At 32.3% G+C, this 18533-nt stretch overlaps 2 protein-coding genes across 2 annotated transcripts; one reads left to right on the forward strand and one right to left on the reverse strand.

Annotated features, from left to right (window-relative positions):
- Positions 1 to 376: 376 nt before the first annotated feature.
- LOC133331512 (mediator of RNA polymerase II transcription subunit 18) lies at positions 377 to 1086 on the reverse strand. The gene is made up of 2 exons (XM_061539900.1): positions 935 to 1086; positions 377 to 896 (listed from the first exon to the last, which is right to left on the reverse strand). The coding sequence occupies exons 1-2, from the start codon at positions 1084 to 1086 to the stop codon at positions 377 to 379; spliced, it is 672 nt and encodes a 223-aa protein (XP_061395884.1).
- A 6471-nt stretch (positions 1087 to 7557) lies between these two features.
- On the forward strand, positions 7558 to 13360 carry LOC133331509 (protein no-on-transient A-like). Its single transcript, XM_061539898.1, has 5 exons — positions 7558 to 7842; positions 8941 to 10024; positions 10121 to 10417; positions 10541 to 10614; positions 13160 to 13360. The coding sequence occupies exons 1-5, from the start codon at positions 7570 to 7572 to the stop codon at positions 13295 to 13297; spliced, it is 1866 nt and encodes a 621-aa protein (XP_061395882.1). The 5' UTR covers positions 7558 to 7569; the 3' UTR covers positions 13298 to 13360.
- Positions 13361 to 18533: the final 5173 nt, after the last annotated feature.

Consider the following 18533-nt stretch of genomic DNA (forward strand, 5'->3'; position numbering starts at 1 on the left):
AGTACCGTAAAACAAAAAGTATAAAAATATCTAACGACATATTTTCATAATCTAAATGCACAATTTGTTTAGATATATTTTATTATATATATTCTAGTCTAGATTATAGATTATTTCATGTAAGCACTTTTGAATATTAACAATATTCACATGACAGAACACCCTATTTCATCACCTCATTTTCTGTTATGCGTAAAACAAAATTGTAAAACGAGGAAAAGTGTAATATTTTTGTTCATGTATGAGAGGAAGATTAAAAAACAAAGAATCTTCAAGAGTAAATTAAATATCTCTTTAATAATTATTATTTATAGACTAAGAAAAATTAAGATTTTAAATACAAACAATATTATTCAATTCCTCCCATATACACACGTTATGGAATATTACCAAGTCGTTTATAATCAATTTTCTCAAGGTGTACTAAGGGTTTCAATTGTTCAGCAAAGATACGCATTTCATCTCCAATCGCATCCTGCCCATTTGGTGCTAATACAGATAGCTCCACCAAATAACTATTACACACTGGCTCGCTATCATGCTGTTTTCCGGGCGTTATTTTAAAAATCTTTGCAACCGTAATTTTCATACGGCCTTTGCGAAATAAAAACCCTTGACTAACATATTCAAAGTCTACTCTACAACCCAATTCATTGAGGAATTCAAGAACGGTTGATGTGCACCCAACATCAATGCTGGATCGTACCAATGTTGGCCGAGAACGATCTAGTTCTGGCTGTCCAATATATCGAAGCTGAAATGGCACATCCCTGTCCAGTGCTCTGCGTACCCGTACTTGCAGGGGAACTTGATTTGGCTGCCTCATACTCATACATACTTCCAAATCGTGAAATGTCTCCGGAACATTTTCAACGTTATCGCACAGACCACGAAGCCTACAACAAAATAAAAAGAACAATAATATTAATAATACTTGAACATATTTGCTGCTCCATAATACCGGTGAATTAAATGATCAACAGCCGATGCAATGATAGATCCTTGTAACAGGTATTCTTGGTTGGGAATTATTTTGTTGTGTAGAGCCTGAGAAAGGGACTCTTTCGAGGATGCAACCTGAGCCATGTTCATATTAGAGTTGGGTAGTAACTAGTTCATTGGAACTATTCCGAGAAAGGAACGAACGGAACTAGTTCCAGTTCTTTAATTAATATAATTCCTTTCTCTGATCCAGTTCCTTTTTTGAACTATTTGAAGCAAAGGAAGTGTATGGAGAAAAGGAACTATATATGGAAAAACGAAAAAAAAAATAATAAAAGAGAGAGAGATTCAAAAGAACAGTGTGAAGCCTTTCGCTTGTTAATCGTCGTTCTGCCAAGACTCAAGCGACGTCGTACGCAAACCTTCGCCAACAAATGGTCTGTTCCAGTACTTTTTATACCCTCCACCATAGTATGGAGGGTATATTAATTTTGTCATTCCGTTTGTAACTCATCGAAATATTCATTTCCGACCCTATAAAGTATATATATTCTTGATCAGGGTAAAATTCTAAGACGATCTAGCCATGTCCGTCCGTCTGTTGTAATCACGCTATCTTCTGAAGGAATTGAGATAGGGTGCTGAAATTTTGCATAGGGTTGTCTTTTGTCTGCAGGCAGGTCAAGTTCGAAGATGGGATATATCGGTCCACGTTTAGGCATAGCTCCCATATAAGGGTATCCCCCAATTTTCGGTATTTTGGGGTTCTTGAGCGCGTTTTTCAAGCGAATTTGTAGTAAATGTATCCACAAAAAATTATAAATATAGGTCCACTTTTTCTTGTAGCCCCCATATAACGGTACCTCCTAATTTTCAGTATTTTTTGGGTTTTTATCGTATTTTTCACCGAATTGGCTGTAATTTAGTATTTTGAGTTCTTAGCAGGTACCAAATCTCTCCACAAAAAATTTAAATATAGGTCAATTTTTTCGGATATCCCCCATATAAGGGTACCCCCCATTTTCGGTATTTTGGGGTTCTTGAGCGCGCTTTTCAACCGAATTCGCTGCAATTTTGTACATTGGGTTCATATTGCGTACCAAATATCTCTACTAAAAATTATAAATATCGGCCCACTTTTTCTGGTAGCCCCCATATAAGGGCACCCCAAATTTTCGGTATTTTGAGGTTCTTAAGCGCGATTTTCAACCGAATTCGCTGAAATTTGGTACAGTGGGTTCATATTGGGTACCAAATATCTCTATTTAAAATTATAAATATCGGTCCACTTTTTCATTTCAAATACCTGTCAGTATACCTGTGGTGGAGGGTATCCAAAGTTCGGCCCGGCCGAACTTAACGCTTTTTCACTTGTTTAATAGTAAAGCTAGTAAAAGGGAAACATTTCAAGTCTCAGAGTACAAAATAATTTGAAAAGTTCGGGAACGCAAATCTAGTAAATATGCCAAAATTAGATGGCAATACTTCAAAATCAACATAACAAAAAGTTTACAAAGAGAAAGCCATTTTGTTTTGTGCTCTCTTAAATTTGATTCAATGTTTTGCCAGTTTTATGGGTTCAGGGACGGTTTTCGAGTAGAGTCTTTTAAAGATGAACTCAAAATGGTATAACCGAAAGTTTACGAATGAGGTGGGATAGAGACTAAATGGAAACCGTGTTGTTTACGAATGAGGTTTAGGGCAAATTATGATTAGGGATAAGTAAATCGACTTTCGATTAATCGACTTTTTGTATTGAAAAGTCTAATGCCATGTACAGACGAGCGTTGTTCCCTCTGTCATTCGTGGTTCGACTCTTAATTATGAAGTAATTACATAGTTCAAAGGAACTACATTAAGGAACTAGTTCCTTTTTAAAAAAGAAACGAGAATGATCGATCCGCTACGTGAACTAGATATATAGTTCATATCGAACTATATCGCTGGTTGGTTTTTGCGTCTTTTTAGGGTTTAGCAGGTCGTAAAGAGGAACTCTGGCAAGGGTTCTACAGATGGGGAAAAATGTCCAGAGCTCTAAAAATCGAATAAGAAAACAATAAATAAATGTCAAAAATGTTGTTGTAATATTTGAACCAAAAAAAATCTCAGAATTTCGAAGTTCTTTTTTTGGCAATACTTTTATTAACATTTTCTACAAGAATTTGTGTAAAAAAAGCTTGTCAATCTGTTTGTTTGGCAAAATATTTTTGACATATCAAAATACAGCAACCGATGTTTGTTGTAGAAATTCGCCGATGCGGCTACCTTGTATATCTATCTTGACTTTGACAGTTGACTTTGACAATACACCATAGCCCCGCGTTTAATGCCATGTACAGACAAGCGTTGTTCGCTCTCTCATTCGTTGTTCGACCCTTAATTATGAAGTAATTACTTAGTTTCCCATACAAAATTTTCTGAGCGAACACAGACTTTTGTACATTGTTCAATTCGAATCACTCTCTGAATAACCAAGAAAATTGTCCCATCCCTAACAATTGACAGGATTTATCGAAAATAAATTAATTTTGACAGCATGAAAATATTTATAAAAATTTCAAACTTTTTCAGGAAAATGGAAAATGATGAATGAAAAGTAAAAAAAATTGTCTAGTTTTTATTTATGCAGCAGGATGTAAATTTTGTTATCTACATAATGCAATCTGAATTTCTTTCCCCTTGGTTCTAACTAGCGTACAAAACAAGAAACAAATGCGGGGCAACTCAAACAAAAAATTCTCCAAATTTTTATATGTGACAATATGTGACATATGAATTGAGAAAATATAAAAATATATTTAAAACAACAATATTTTCAGAAAAAATGGAAAAAATGAATTAAAAGTAAATAGGTATGGGTTCATACTATAGTCACTTAGTCTACTTAGATCCATATGTGATTCACGCATATATTTTACAATATTGGTGTAAAACACGAAACAAAAAGTTTGAAATAAAAAACTCAGATGACATGAATTAAGAATAGTGTTGTATGAACGGGTTAATTCATGTACGTAATTTTGAGAGCGAACTACGTTGTTCGTATGCCCGTCAGAACATGGCATAAGGTGTTTTTACGAAATATGTTTTTTAGATATGTGCTGTCACTTTTATCATCCATTGTAATTCCTTGTGGCATTGTTACGCGAGTCAATTTCAGTTGTTCTGTCAGTTTTACTGTACACACGACAGTTTGTATGTATGTCAATATTGCTTCTTCACATACATCTTTTACTTGTGTGTTCACACGTGTGTATGCATTTTTGTTTATTTTTTCCTTCTATTTAAAGTCTTAATTGGCGTAAAACGATATTTTACATTCCTGATTATTGGCCTCTGAAATACTGACCTCTAAAATTTGCAGAAGCCTGTATTGTCATCTGTCCATTGGTGTTTACTTATGGTGTTTTTACACGATATGTATTTTACATATGTGCTGTCACTTATTTCATCCATATGTAATTCCTTATGTGTGTCAAAATTAGCAGTGTACACAAAACATTTATTTTTGTGTTCAAATCGGCATATGTATTTTACATATGACATAACCTATAAACAAAAAAACACTTTTATTTTTTCTTAAATCAACATCATTCAAAAATGCTAGTGTGTACACCGCATTAGTCTGCTTTTCCACAGGCAAATTTTTATTACGAAAATGTCACAATTTCCAAGGAGATTATATTGAGTAGCTAGTGTTGAAACATGGTATAATAATAGAAGGTAAAAGCCAAGGTGTATTTAATAAGGTGTATGCATCAGATACAACAACAAATATTTTACAAAAAACATTGTTGTTATAGAAATTAAATTGTCATGCTTACAATAAGTTTTTTGGTCCCGATTAATTTTAAGTTTCCCACATGGCTCCTTGTGATGTTGTTTATATTGTGAATTACAATCTATTTTTTCTATGGAGTGGCTTCAAATATTGCCTTCTTAAAGAAAATTGTATGTCCTTCAATTTCAATCCCCGGCCAAAGACTAAATCATGGGAATTGTGTTAACCGTATAAAATCTTTCTATAGGCGTATTTAACCTCCGACGAGGATTGTGACAAGCACCAAGGGGCCGATTCCAATATAGGCTAACATAATCTCCTCGATTTCATGAGTAGCTAGGATTTATGGACATATTTCCACACATAACATAAAATATGTGGACCAATCGGCGAACGGGGTTATAACTGATTTAAGCATATGTTTCCTTTCCGTCCGCCTCTATGAATGTATTTTCTTTAATTTTTATTATTAAAAAATACTACATTTAAAGACCATTTTTGAAATCGAAATGTAAGATTGAAAATGTTTTTGACAATTTACTTTACAAACAATAAGAAAAAAAGTTTGAAACCATATGATTGTCACTTACACCTTATTAAATACGCCTTGGTAAAAGCAAATGTTGTTGTACAACAAACGATGCAACAACCACATGGAAATTTGTTGTTGTAAGTTATACTAGTGTCAACGTCATTTGACAGAAAAATGTAAACAAACAAACAAATTATATTTGTTTTGAAAATGAAATATTTTCGAATGCTCAAAATAAAATTTGAAAACATGAATAAAAATCTAACAAATTTATATTTCTATCGCTTCCACATCTTTCCTATAATTGAGACATTGCCACTTATATGTGTAACACATATGAAAATGCTGGGAATTGCGAGTTATTCCACGAAGAAAGATTTGCTTCCTCAAACTTTCCCAGCAGGCATATTGAGTAAATTGAATACGTAAGGACATTTAATAAATAACAATTTCGAATTGTATACTTTCTCAATTTTCCTTTTGGGTGATTTTTAAAAAAGGTAATTTGTCATATTCATATTGACACTAGTATTACGTTGGAATCAAATCAGCTGGGGTTTTCTGTTACCTTTTATAAAAGTACATTTACATATACGATTTTAAATCGAGTCGATTAACGAAATCCAGAAATACACCCTAATTGTTTACACATACCCTTAATCATGATCTAAATGCCGATCAGCTGATGTTTGTTAGTATACATACAAAATTATTAATTTGCGCCAAAAATATTTGTTTGCAATTTGAAAAAGAATAGAAGAATTACCACAATGGAAATGTTTTTGCAATACTGTGATCGTTTGGAAAGTAAAAACAAAACACCTAAAACACAAAATTTCTATAATTAATTTTTATTTTCCTTTGATCTGTCATTTTTGTATTTGTCAGCCGTTAAATTTAAAAACAAACGGCATGTAAAAACAGTTGCAAATTTTGGTACATTGTGAGAGAGTTGTATTTTTTCGTACAAAACCCGCGTTGCATCTCAGTAGTATCATGATTTCGATCATGATTTAAAATAAATCCTGCTGCACGATGATTTCAATTTGTGTGGTAAATCATGGTAAATTTAGCCTGATTAAGAAAATAAACCCTGATTCAGCCTTTAATCATGATTAAATGTTATATGTAAATCCGCTTTAATTGTACCATGGTGTTGAAATAAGTCCATAGGTGTATGGTATAAACCTCAACCACCTTCAAAACCAATGAAACTGTATATTGACGGAAGTCCAGCTTAAGTCATTGTTTTTACAATTTACATACATAGAATATTTGCTAACAAAAAAATTAATACAAATAAATACATGTTTTTGTTTATTGTCGTCAAAAATTAATTGTTAGCATGACAATTTTATTTCTATAACAGCAATATTGTGTTTATTTTTGTTGTTGTATCTGATGCATATACCTTATTAAATACACATTTAATTGTACCATGTTCTGTAAGAATCTTCATCTGTTTACTTCGATAACCATTTTTCCTCTATGATATCGAAATAAACAGTAAAAAGTTGATTCTTGAAGTAAGGAAACAGACTACATATATGGAAATGTTAGTTCCGTTCTAGAAACTGCAAGAATCTAAAAATTTTACAAGCTTCGATTTTTTAAAAATACTTAAAACCTTCAGTTCTAACCTCACAATGATGTTTTTGTATTTTTATACAAAACCAGTATATATACAATAAATCGGATTTTCAAACGAAGGTGGAAATACTTAAGAAGTTTCTAGTTTAAATGTATAAAATAAATATAAACAAACAAACTGCATGGAGATGTAAAATTGTTTCATATGTTTTTTTAATTTATGAAGCATTATAAACCTTTTTACAATTTTTAAAAATGTTCATCACTAGAAAATTAATTAAAATATAAAACTAATTAAGGCGACATTCGTTGTTTATCGCAATTACAAACAACAAATTTACCTTGATGTATTATTTGGTATGTGTGTTATTTTTGGCAGCTACGTGAACACTAAAAATGTATCGAGACCTGATTAACAAAAAGTCGTACAATTGTGCATGTATCACCACGACTTGCCTTGTGTGATGTACATATAATTTCAGACATAAAATATCCGTAAAAATGTAAGTGGTTACTTTTCAAAAAAAACAACCCTGACATATATTGAAACACAAGCCAGTGCCGCCATTTTGTTTCGTCCATTTCCTATTTTCGTTCGCTTTCCGACTTTCAGGTTATTGAATTCATTCTCTTTTTGGCAGTCGTTGAGGTGAGTCGTGTGTCACCAAGTGTTTTTTAAATAAAGTGAATTTTTGTGAAAAATAAAGAAAAAAAATAAAAAGTTATGAGTGCTAAAACTGCAGTAAATGGCGGTGGGCCTTTGCCACAACGACCACAAAAAAATCAAGGAGACAAAAACCAAGATAAAGCATTGGATGGTCCAGCTGAAAAGAAGCCACGCTTTAATCAAGGCGGTGGACCCATGCAGAACAATCAGAACCAGAATAAAGGTTTTGGTGGAAATAAGAATAATCAAGGCTTCGGCAATAGAAATAAAAATCGGGGAGGTGGCAATCAGAATGCTAACAAAGGCAATTTCCAAAATCAACAGAATCAGGTATGTACATGTCTCATGAAATTTATTAATATCTGGTAGTATTAAAATGCTATTTTAACAAATGATTTTTTTGTCTGGAAGATATTGGTGTTATGAAAAATTATGTATAACACAAAATGGCTGCTGCCATTTTAGCTACCCCTCCGGCCTCGTGTCGACCGGCTTTATCTTACCTGGCATGCACGTAGTTGCCAACCATCTCATTGTTCACAATGCAGAGTTGTATTTTTAAAAAAGATTGTATACGTGTGTGTTTGTGTGGGGGTCATTGCTATATGTATTTTTCCATAGGAAGAAAGTTCTAATTTCTCTTCGATAAGTGAAATTATATAAATTTGGTTTATATGTTAAAATTTCGACTGCAAAGTTCTATTGGAAATTCATATTTATGAGAGCACGACAAACATTTCTTCCATTTTCTCACCCCTTCCACGCCGCGTGTCAGCATCATTGTAGAGAAATATGCGCTTGGCTGGGGGGAAAATCTAGTTTTATTTTATACACAATTTAATAATTTTAAGATTATTGTTCGCTTTTACCTCATGTTGTTATTGGATGCAGTTTATCGTTAACACGTTACCACTTTTAATCAAAATACAATATATACAACAAGAAATATTCTTGGAAAGCAGACTCCATTTTTAACAAGTATCCGCTATTAAGCAACTCTATTCCGATTAATGTTCTCCTTGTTCAGCCATTAGACAAATTACAACTCTGCCTGGTGCTGGATAACCCATAATATCTGATAATAAATAGAAGATACATTCCAACCACCTAATAGAACTCTGATAATCTTACTATATCATATGTACCATCATCACTTCCAAAAAAAAAAAAAAAAAAAAAAAATGTGAAAAGTGTGTATAAAATTTTATTATTATTATTATTTAGAACCAACAGCAGCAGAAACCACAACAGCAACAAGCACAAGCAGCTAATCAAGCTGCCGGCGGTCCTGCTGTAAAAGAAGAAAAAGTTCAAGCGGATACTAAACCGGCAAATACAAATGCCGGTCCTGGAAACGCTCCGCAACAACAGAACCAACAAAACCAACAGAATCAGCAAAACCAAAACCAACAAAATCCACAACAGAATAATCAGAATCAACAACAAAATAACAATCAGCAATTTCAACAAAATAGACAGCAGCAGCAGGGTGGTGGTGGATTCGGCGGTGTCGGCTTCGGTGGTGGCAATAACAATGATGGTGGCATGGGAGGCCGAGGTGGTGGTCAGCGCGATCGTGGTCAAAAACGTGATCGTAATTTCGGAAATCGTGATGGCCGTGATGGTGGTGGCCCAAGAGGTGGTCCCGGTGGTGGCGATGGTGGTCCACGTGGTGGTGGTCGCAACGACGAATTCTTTGTTAATCAGCGTTTGCGTTCTATCTCAGGCCCCACCCATGAACTTGAACCCATTCAAGCATCTGAGGAAAGCAAATTCTCTGGACGTAATCGTCTCTACGTCGGTAATCTAACCGGTGAAGTCAGTGAAGAAGAGTTGAGAGAACTCTTCAAGCCATACGGTGAAATAGCCGAGGTCTTCTGCAATTCAGAAAAGAACTTTGCATTCCTTAAAATGGATTATCATGCCAATGCTGAACGTGCAAAGCGCGAACTCGATGGTACAAATCGCAAAGGACGCGTTTTGCGCGTTCGTTTCGCCCCCAATGCCACAGTTTTGCGAGTCTCAAATCTAACACCATTCGTCTCAAATGAATTGCTGTACCGTGCTTTTGAAATCTTTGGTCCAATTGAGAGGGCTATGGTCAATGTAGACGATCGTGGTAAATCTACTGGTGAGGGTATTGTTGAGTTTGCTAAGAAGTCGTCGGCCAACATTTGTCTGCGCTACTGCAATGAGAAGTGTTTCTTCCTCACTGCCTCGTTGAGACCATGTGTCGTTGAACCATTCGATTTGACAGACGACAATGACGGTTTGCCCGACAAGTCGTTGAATAAAAAATTGTCAGAATTCAACCATGAACGCGGCATTGGACCTCGCTTTGCTGAACGCGGCAGCTTTGAACATGAGTACGGCACCAGATGGAAGCAGTTGCATGAATTATTCAAGAGCAAACAGGAGGCTCTGAAACGTGAATTAAAAATGGAGGAAGAGAAGTTGGAAGCTCAGATGGAGTATGCTCGTTACGAGCATGAAACAGAGCTTCTCAGACAAGGTATGTTTTTGCATTTTTCTATAAAATTGGTTGTTTGATAGAAAAGCCAAGGAAAAGAATTTCTATAAACACTTACATGACATTTTGTTTTTATAGAATTGCGCAAACGTGAGTCCGACAATGAACGTAAGAAGATGGAATGGGAAATGCGCGAGAAACAAGCCGAAGAAATGCGCAAACGTGACGAAGAACAAGTGCGTCGTCAACAAAGCGAAATGCAATCGCGTATGTTGCGCCAAGAAGAGGAAATGCGCCGCCGTCAACAGGAAAACACATTGTTTATGCAAGCCCAACAGTTGAACTCTTTGCTAGATCAGCAAGAGGGTGGTTTCAGTGGTAATTGCAATAACTTTGATGGCTTTGGAAACAATCCAAATCCATTCGATTTCAGAGGTAAGTGTAATTTAAAGGTTAACGCAAAACTAAATGTGTATTATTAATTAAATTTTATTTTCGAAAGTAAACATTTGCTTGTATCGTAATATTTATTCTATATTTGTTCTGTTTTTTCCATAGGCAATAACAATGGACCAAATGGTCCCAATGGCCCTAATGGCCCCAATGGTCCCAATGGACCAAACAACCCACAGGTACGTTCATTTTTCAATATGTTCAAAAGGCGAAGACAATAGAGCGTTACGTTTACAATTAAAATAACATAAAATTAAAGTCCAAATCTTAAGATATTGTTATTGGAAAAGAACAAAAACGACATCTTTGCTCTTCAATCTATAATAACTTTAATTATGAACGCCCAACCTAGTTGTTGGTGGCTGCTCTTTTCTGTTAACAACTAGTACTTCGTCTACAATGGCGAAACAGTATTTTTCGGGTCATTTTAATGATCATCATAGAATTGTCAGAACAACTGAATGAACATTTCATCATATATTCCTTATAAGACTTTGGTGGTAGAATAAGCAAACTCTTCTGTTATGCCTACCAACCAACCAACAAACTTTGAACAAATAGTGTAGTAATCATTATTATTTATAATTTAATTTTTAGTTTTCTTTTTATTTTCTGTAAATACTTTTGATTTGTGATTATATATAGCGAATGTTTAAGTAAGACTAATGTCAAAATATTGATAACATACTTATATTTTTAAATTCACACAAAACTTTGTATGGTTCAAAAGATTAGGAAACTACAAATTGTTTACTTTTAACCAACATATTAAACAAATCAATAAATAAACAACTTGTTTATTAGTAGAAAACAAACTTATTAAATGAATATGTCTTATTCTACTTTTTATTACTAATCTCCACTCACGTCGTCGTTGTTGTCAACGTTTATTGGCTGGAGCGGTGTCGTCCATCCTTCCAACTTCATTGCTTTTTTTCTATTGGAACATTATGCTGTGAATTTATGTTAACATAATGGCCAGTGTTAACATGAATCTAACATTTCAATATCGAATAGTTTGAATATACGTATAACAAATCTTTTGATATTGCAAATGTTAATAGTATGTTGTTTAACAAAAATCTATATTTCTGCTGAGAAATGGCATTGATTGTTGGATTCGGATGTTCATCGCCTAAGTCAGGCTAGAACATTTTAATATGCGATAATTTTATCTCGCACAATGTATTATTTTTTTCTGTATGATTGGAAATGATATTTTACTAACAACGTTACGCACACATTTATCAATAATTGGTGGTGTGTGCGAACACCTTGAAATTGTTTGACTCTTCAAAATGTTTAATTGAATAAATCTTGAGTACACATCTTTTGTTGATTGGGCTGGGAAAAATGAATTAATGAATCGTTGAAAAGGAAATTAACTCTCTTTTGTCACTTATAAACGATTGTTGGAATTTCCGACATTGTTTAAAAAATTGGGCTAATTTAAGTAATAAATTTATTTTATGATCATTGGGTTTTATTCATTGATCATTGGGTGTGTTCTATTTCTGATGCTATTAAACGTTTGTGTTTGAAAATGAGATTTAATTATATTTAATTAAGAATTCACCAAATGCGGTGGGCATTATATTTAAATATATATTTGATTAAAATGTTGTAATTTAGTTTGCATTGAATCTTCTACACCTTAGAATGCTATAAATTTTAGTATATTTAGATAGTTTAGAAATTTTCAATTATTGTTTAACTACATTTTTTTATTCCTTTTTTTTTTGCTTTCAAACGAATGCATTGAACTTGTCAATAATTGTGTCTACGGACATCATGAGATATAGTCTCGATTTTTTTTGCAAAAGAAAATATATAATTGTGATTGATTCATCATCTTGCTATTGGTTATATCCATTTTTGTTAGGGAGACGATACTAAATACCATGACTTCTAAAAGTTATATAATAAAAATTTGTTAATTCCAACTTACGTCTCAATTGAGAATACCAAAAATATGTCGGAAACGTATGTACGTTTGTGTATATCACATATAATTCTTTGATCTATATCTCTCTGATATATATCTAATTCTATTTTTATTCCATAAAACATGCATTCAAAGGTCTTTTGGAAATTTTTGCGAGCTAATCGAAAATATATGTTTGAAGCTTTTATGAAAAAATTTTAATAATACTCGGACCGGATGTTATTCTGGAATTGACAATCACTTTTGCTATATTATTTGTCTCTTTTTGCGGCGATGGGCGCCTTATTTAACAATTTTTATAAATATATTGCATTATCTATGGTACTGCAAAATTTTATATAACATATATATTAAAACAATTAACATTTTGAAATTGAGTTAAAAATATCAAGCATTTGTTTGGTAACAATACATTTCCATTGGTTTCTTTATCCGTCCCCTTTGGCTTTCTCTCCAAATTGATCTTGATATTAAACTATGAAATGGCTGCATGGGGCATAAGCCATGTTTTTCTTCCGATGTCGATAACATGTGATATGTGCATCTATCTACACTACTTTCAAAGACGACCGAAGAATATCTTCTGATGAATTTGGATAATAGAAATATAGAATGTACTTTTTTAAATTTAATTTTTTTTCTTTTCTTTTACTTATTTTTTTCTTTTTGTATGATTTGTATTTTTGCTACATTGACTGATATTATATAACATCGTTGTACATAATTATGTATTATTTTACCACTTCAAAACTACCTTTAAATTTGCATCCTCTATATAGGATTTCGGATTTGAATTTGGTGGTAACCAAAATCAGCCAAGTGGTGGTGATAATGGAAATCGTGGAGGCGGCGCTCAACGCGGTGGAAACAATGGCGGCGGTAACAACAATCCATGGGAACGCCGAAGACGTTTCTGAGATGAAGCTACAGACGATTCACCTATATTGATACATACCTAAATAATTAGCACATAAAACTGATCAACTTTATCTACAAACAATTCTTGGGGTATTTTGGTGTGATGGATAAAAATGAACATTGCAAACATAGTATTAGTTATACCTTTAAGGCAGGAAAATCCCTTGATTTACATGGAAGCAGAAACAACAACTTATCCACTTATACTCTACCATAAATGAAAAACAACCTCGAAGCTATGCTACTCTACTCTGCACTAAACATTCCCAAGCTTTAGAGTTGGCGTTAAAATTTGTCTTTTGAAAAGCCCATTCGATCGTTGGGCAGTCAGTCATGAGTGATGCGATGTAGTGTGTGTTTCGTTCATGTTTACGAACAAACGCGAAAACAAATTACATTTGCATACAACAATTGAAGATCTCGCAGCTGGTTCTTGCTTTGTGTGTCGTCTAGTACGCAATATATGAAAAACAACAACTACCACATATTCATCAAATTGTGGGTGCCCATACAAAATGGTGCTACCAACCCACATCCCTTTACAACTTATGATGTGTGTCATCCATCGTTTACATAGAACAAAATGTTTTAAATTGGAATTAAGGGGATAGACATATAGAATAAATTTACATGTATGTGATCGTTTCGCTCTTCATTGGAGCGACATGGCCAGTATACATATATTTTTATGCATTTGTGGCCTCTGGATTCCCTTTAATTCATCACTTCATTAAGACTATGTTGAAATAGTATCATATATTTATATACCTAATTACAAATGATCAAGACCATAGTGGATATGTAAGACAATTTACATACAGATTTACAATTTTAATCTCAAATGATAGATTTAAGCAGAAGACTATATATATAACAACCACTAATATTAACATAAATACTAAAACTAATTTTTAGACCACATTTCGGAAGAACTCATTGATTCGTTCGTCTTGAGAAGAACAAAAATTCTTATTCTATACAAAAGAAAAAAAGTAATAAGTTTTATCGTCTTCTTTTCAAATTAATTATAATAATCATTATATGATGATTGTATACTGCAACATTGGATGGAAAGTGTATTTCCATTTTTTAAAGATATATGTGAGAAATGAAATGTTTCCCTCATAGTTTATTATAGGTTATACTTATCTATCTTTTATTTTAACTCAACTTTAATATATATTTCATAATTATAAATGACAAAATATCAACAAAAAAGAGAGAGAGAAAAAAAAACAACATAAATGATACTCAAAGAAAAATGAGTATGTTAAAAAATTAATAACAATATTTGTTTCTATTTTAAAGTTTGGTAGCAGGTCTACTAATACTTGGCTAATATGTGAACATATGGGGATTTTGTGGGGATGGTATGAAGATGATTGTATGGGGGACAATGAGCTCTGGGAGCGAGCTGAAGTATTGAACTTTGTCAGTAATGCAATATATGTGTGTATGTGTTTGAATGATATTTTTTTTTTTAATTTGCTGATATGTTAAAAACATATATGATAATTATTGCGAGAATGATGTCTTCTGAAATATCACAAATTTTAAACAATATATCAATGTCTTCATATTTAATATCGTTTTAATAATATAAAGACATTTTTGAATTTGTTCATGCTTTATTTAATGATATTACTTACTAATTCGTTTATTTAACAACAATATTGTTAATTCAAAAATATGTTGAGCTAGAACGCAAATTATGCACTTTGAAAATTTGGAAATTAAATTGTATAAGCCAACTTCTACACCTTTTTCAGATGTTATTCAGAACATTACAATTGTAATTCGAAAATTACTGATGTAATTCATAACATTTCATTTTTAATTCCAGAAATCCATTTGAATTTCGAAATATTTCAATTTTAATTCGAGAATTCAAAGCTCTGAATTACAAAATGTATTAATATGAATAACAAATGAATTTTGAGGATTACAATTGGAATCTAAATTTTTGTATTTCAACAGAAGTGTTTCGATAACCATCTGAGAAAGCATATAGAAAAGATTTCAAGTCTATTTGTCCACAAATTCGTATCTATCAAATTAACCTACGTCGACGATTTTTTTTCCGTGCATTTGCACTATTCCCTATATTTTTAAACTTTTTTCAAACATGTCCTACTAACATTCACATTGTTAGTAGGGCGTGTTTATATCGCAGAAAATTTAATAAATTACTACTAAGTATAAAATTAAATATGTTATGGTGTGGATACCTAGGCCATAGGGTCAATAATGTCTTCAAAAACTAAAAATTATCTCTTGCCCCAGAATCATAAAAATATAGATGTGTGACTACGATTGGTATGATTGTTGATTGTGTCTTGATGTTGAATATGAATCTTTAAAATATTGTGTGTATTGGATGATGACGGATGTATGTTTGTGCATGTAAATGTTTAATTGGTTTGTGTCTGGAGTGAATTTTTGATGTGAACTACTGAACTGAAGTGCGTGTAAAATACGATGTGATGGTTGAATGAGTGAAAAGGATGGATGTAGTTTACATAATTTCAGTATACATTACAATAATCGCCAACATATTGGACGTAAACATAAATAAATGTTTAAGTGGATTGTATGGAATATATGGATCTACAAATTGCCCAAATATACAAGGATAAACATGGGATCATCGATCTCTCTACTCAACACATTCTTTTATGAAGATTTGAAGCCGAAGACGCTTTGTTCACTTCTACAATAATAAATTTAACAAATTGCCGATGTCACAACATTAAAATTCCACCTGTACTCAAATAATGTTGAAGTGAACACAAGATTTATGTGTACACCTTTGCCAATCCAATGAATTAAATGATATTTTTTATTTCGCATGAGGTAAGATTTTTTTATGAAAAAGTGTAATATTTTATTTAACCCGAATCTTGTCCCAATCAATATTTCTTAAGATTGTAATCCAAATTATGTTTTTCTCATACATATTTTGAACTTCGAAAAGTGGACAATGTGGCAAAGAGCATACAACGAATGACAACATAGGTGGAAGCGTGCAGTATATGGCTACAAACAAATAATAATACCACCACCGCCTGCCTTGTCAAATGTTATATGTTTTGTGTTGAATTGCATTGTATGGAACAATCTCTGGTACGATGGGTACAAAGATTCGGGTTAATATCAACTTAATAAACAATTTAATATGAGTTAAATCCAAAGAGCTAAACACCATTACATTAACTAATTTAGAATGTAAAATCTGATTATATCAAATTTTGTATTTGAATCTAGTACAGATATAATCACTTTTGAATAAGTGATAATCTTAAAAGAGGACAACTGTACTCTTCTTGCGATACAGCTGTTGCTGTACCCCATTTTGTTTTGTTACCCAGCAATAATATAAATATTGCTATATTCCAGAACCAATAGGAATCTCCTATTAATCGAAACTATTTTCGATTTTCTTATAATAAAATTGAGAAGTTGTACCAATTTTTGAGTGCATACAATGTTTTATGGGAATTCTGATTTCCTAAACTCTCTATCCATCATCAATGGACAATTCTCTTTTTGATTGAACTGATTCAAAATCCAACAAAAAATTGTTCTTCAAAGGACCAAAATACGTTTTAATTTTTTATGAACCTTTTTGCAACTCATATTTTTGAATAAAATATTTAATGTTTAGCAGAAAAAATAAACTATTTACAACACATATACCAAGGTCACTTTATAAGATTATCCAGGAGGACTAGCCGAAGTGCATATGATGGTGTCAAAATATATTATTTGAAAAATTATAACAAGTAAATTTTAAGAGTTTTATGCCTTAATTCTGTCCAGAATAAAAATAAATTTTGACAGAAATATAAATCTAAGGCATACATTTTTTTCCTCCTGCGCGATCTTATAAATTGGCCTTAGTATATTCCAAACCTGCTTGATTTTTTATTAAGATTTGACACGACTACTATACTATTAAGCCATGCATGTGTGACGTTGATTGGCCTATTAAAGTTCAACTACCATATTCATTTTATTTTATGTTTTGGTTGATACGTCAATTTCTCATCCTCTTAAAAAATTACGTGTAGAAAAATACAAAATGATCAGTACAATGATTACTAGGCCTTTTTTACAAGACGTTTATATAATATTTAATATTACATTTACATATTCCTTTAATAACAAAATTACTCAACATTGCATATAAAGTAGATATCTTCATAAGGGCCGTTTTCATTTCTGTTATTAGAATGACCAAAAATGTTCCTAGAACATTTTTAAGAACTTTCTGATCATAATATATCATGATATTTGACTCCGACCTGAGACCACCGACCCCCTTATCAACGACATTATGTGCATGGCTTGACTGGCGTATAAAAGAAAACATCAAAAATCTTTACAAATATTTCTATAGGTTTTAATTTTATTTTTCTTATAAAATTTCAGTATGAATGGGCAAATGTTCTTGCGGCTTCTTGAACTGAAACCAGAATGTTGGATTGGCTGACAATAAAGGTATGCAAAATGAGTTTATTTACAATTTTTAGCATTTTCGTCGCAATTCATATAAAATTGAACCTTGTATGTGAGGTTGTTACTTACGAATATTCAATTTCCACGCTACGGAAATAATCATATTAATGCAAGCCTGTAAAATAAACCAAAATATTGTCCACTTTTTAGAAGACAATAATTTCCCCAGCGATATAAACAAGGTTCAATAGTATGTGAATCAACAAAAATTTGTAATTGACGAAAATGTTAAATATTAATTTTGTCATTTCTCCATTATCAATGATTAGAATAACGGATCTAATTCCTGAACGACTTCCCAAAGTGTAATTCCGTGTTGATTTGTTTAAATGAGAATTTCTTCATTCACATAGGACCGCCCATACATCAACAACTAAATATATGACATTTTTGTTAATAATTTCTTTTTATATGTTTTCAGATTATGGATAGATATGTCGACCCTTCCGATTGTTCACAAGGTAAATACGACTTTTTCTTTTAAAATGTGATCTTAGTTTCCATCAGTGATTATAAACAACGGATCTAATTCCTGAATAAAATCCCTTACATTTTTTAATCTTGTTGAATCGCATTTATGAGTAAAATTAGATCAGTGAAATTAAATACATGAGGAATTTGCATGATTTTACATATATATTTTTATTTTTTTTTTTACAGATTGCTCACAGTGTCATTGCAGATAAGAAGTTGTTCATGATACTCTTAGGTAAATAA

This window comes from Musca vetustissima, unplaced genomic scaffold (genome assembly GCF_032173495.1).
Source record: "Musca vetustissima isolate MV318-11 ecotype Yass unplaced genomic scaffold, APGP_CSIRO_Mvet_v1 utg19436, whole genome shotgun sequence".
Lineage (NCBI taxonomy): Eukaryota > Metazoa > Arthropoda > Insecta > Diptera > Muscidae > Musca > Musca vetustissima.

What these genes read in the sequence shown, in the direction of transcription:
- LOC133331512 (XM_061539900.1), bottom strand. Translation starts at nt 1,086, where the DNA reads ATGGCTCAGGTTGCATCCTCGAAAGAGTCCCTTTCTCAGGCTCTACAC. An exon ending in GGAGCAGCAAATATGTTCAA is followed by an intron (nt 897 to 934) that starts GTATTATTAATA and finishes ATTTTGTTGTAG; the next exon opens with GCTTCGTGGTCTGTGCGATA.
- LOC133331509 (XM_061539898.1), top strand. Translation starts at nt 7,570, where the DNA reads ATGAGTGCTAAAACTGCAGTAAATGGCGGTGGGCCTTTGCCACAACGA. An exon ending in TCCAAAATCAACAGAATCAG is followed by an intron (nt 7,843 to 8,940) that starts GTATGTACATGT and finishes CCACAACAGAAT; the next exon opens with AATCAGAATCAACAACAAAA. An exon ending in ATGGACCAAACAACCCACAG is followed by an intron (nt 10,615 to 13,159) that starts GTACGTTCATTT and finishes TCCTCTATATAG; the next exon opens with GATTTCGGATTTGAATTTGG.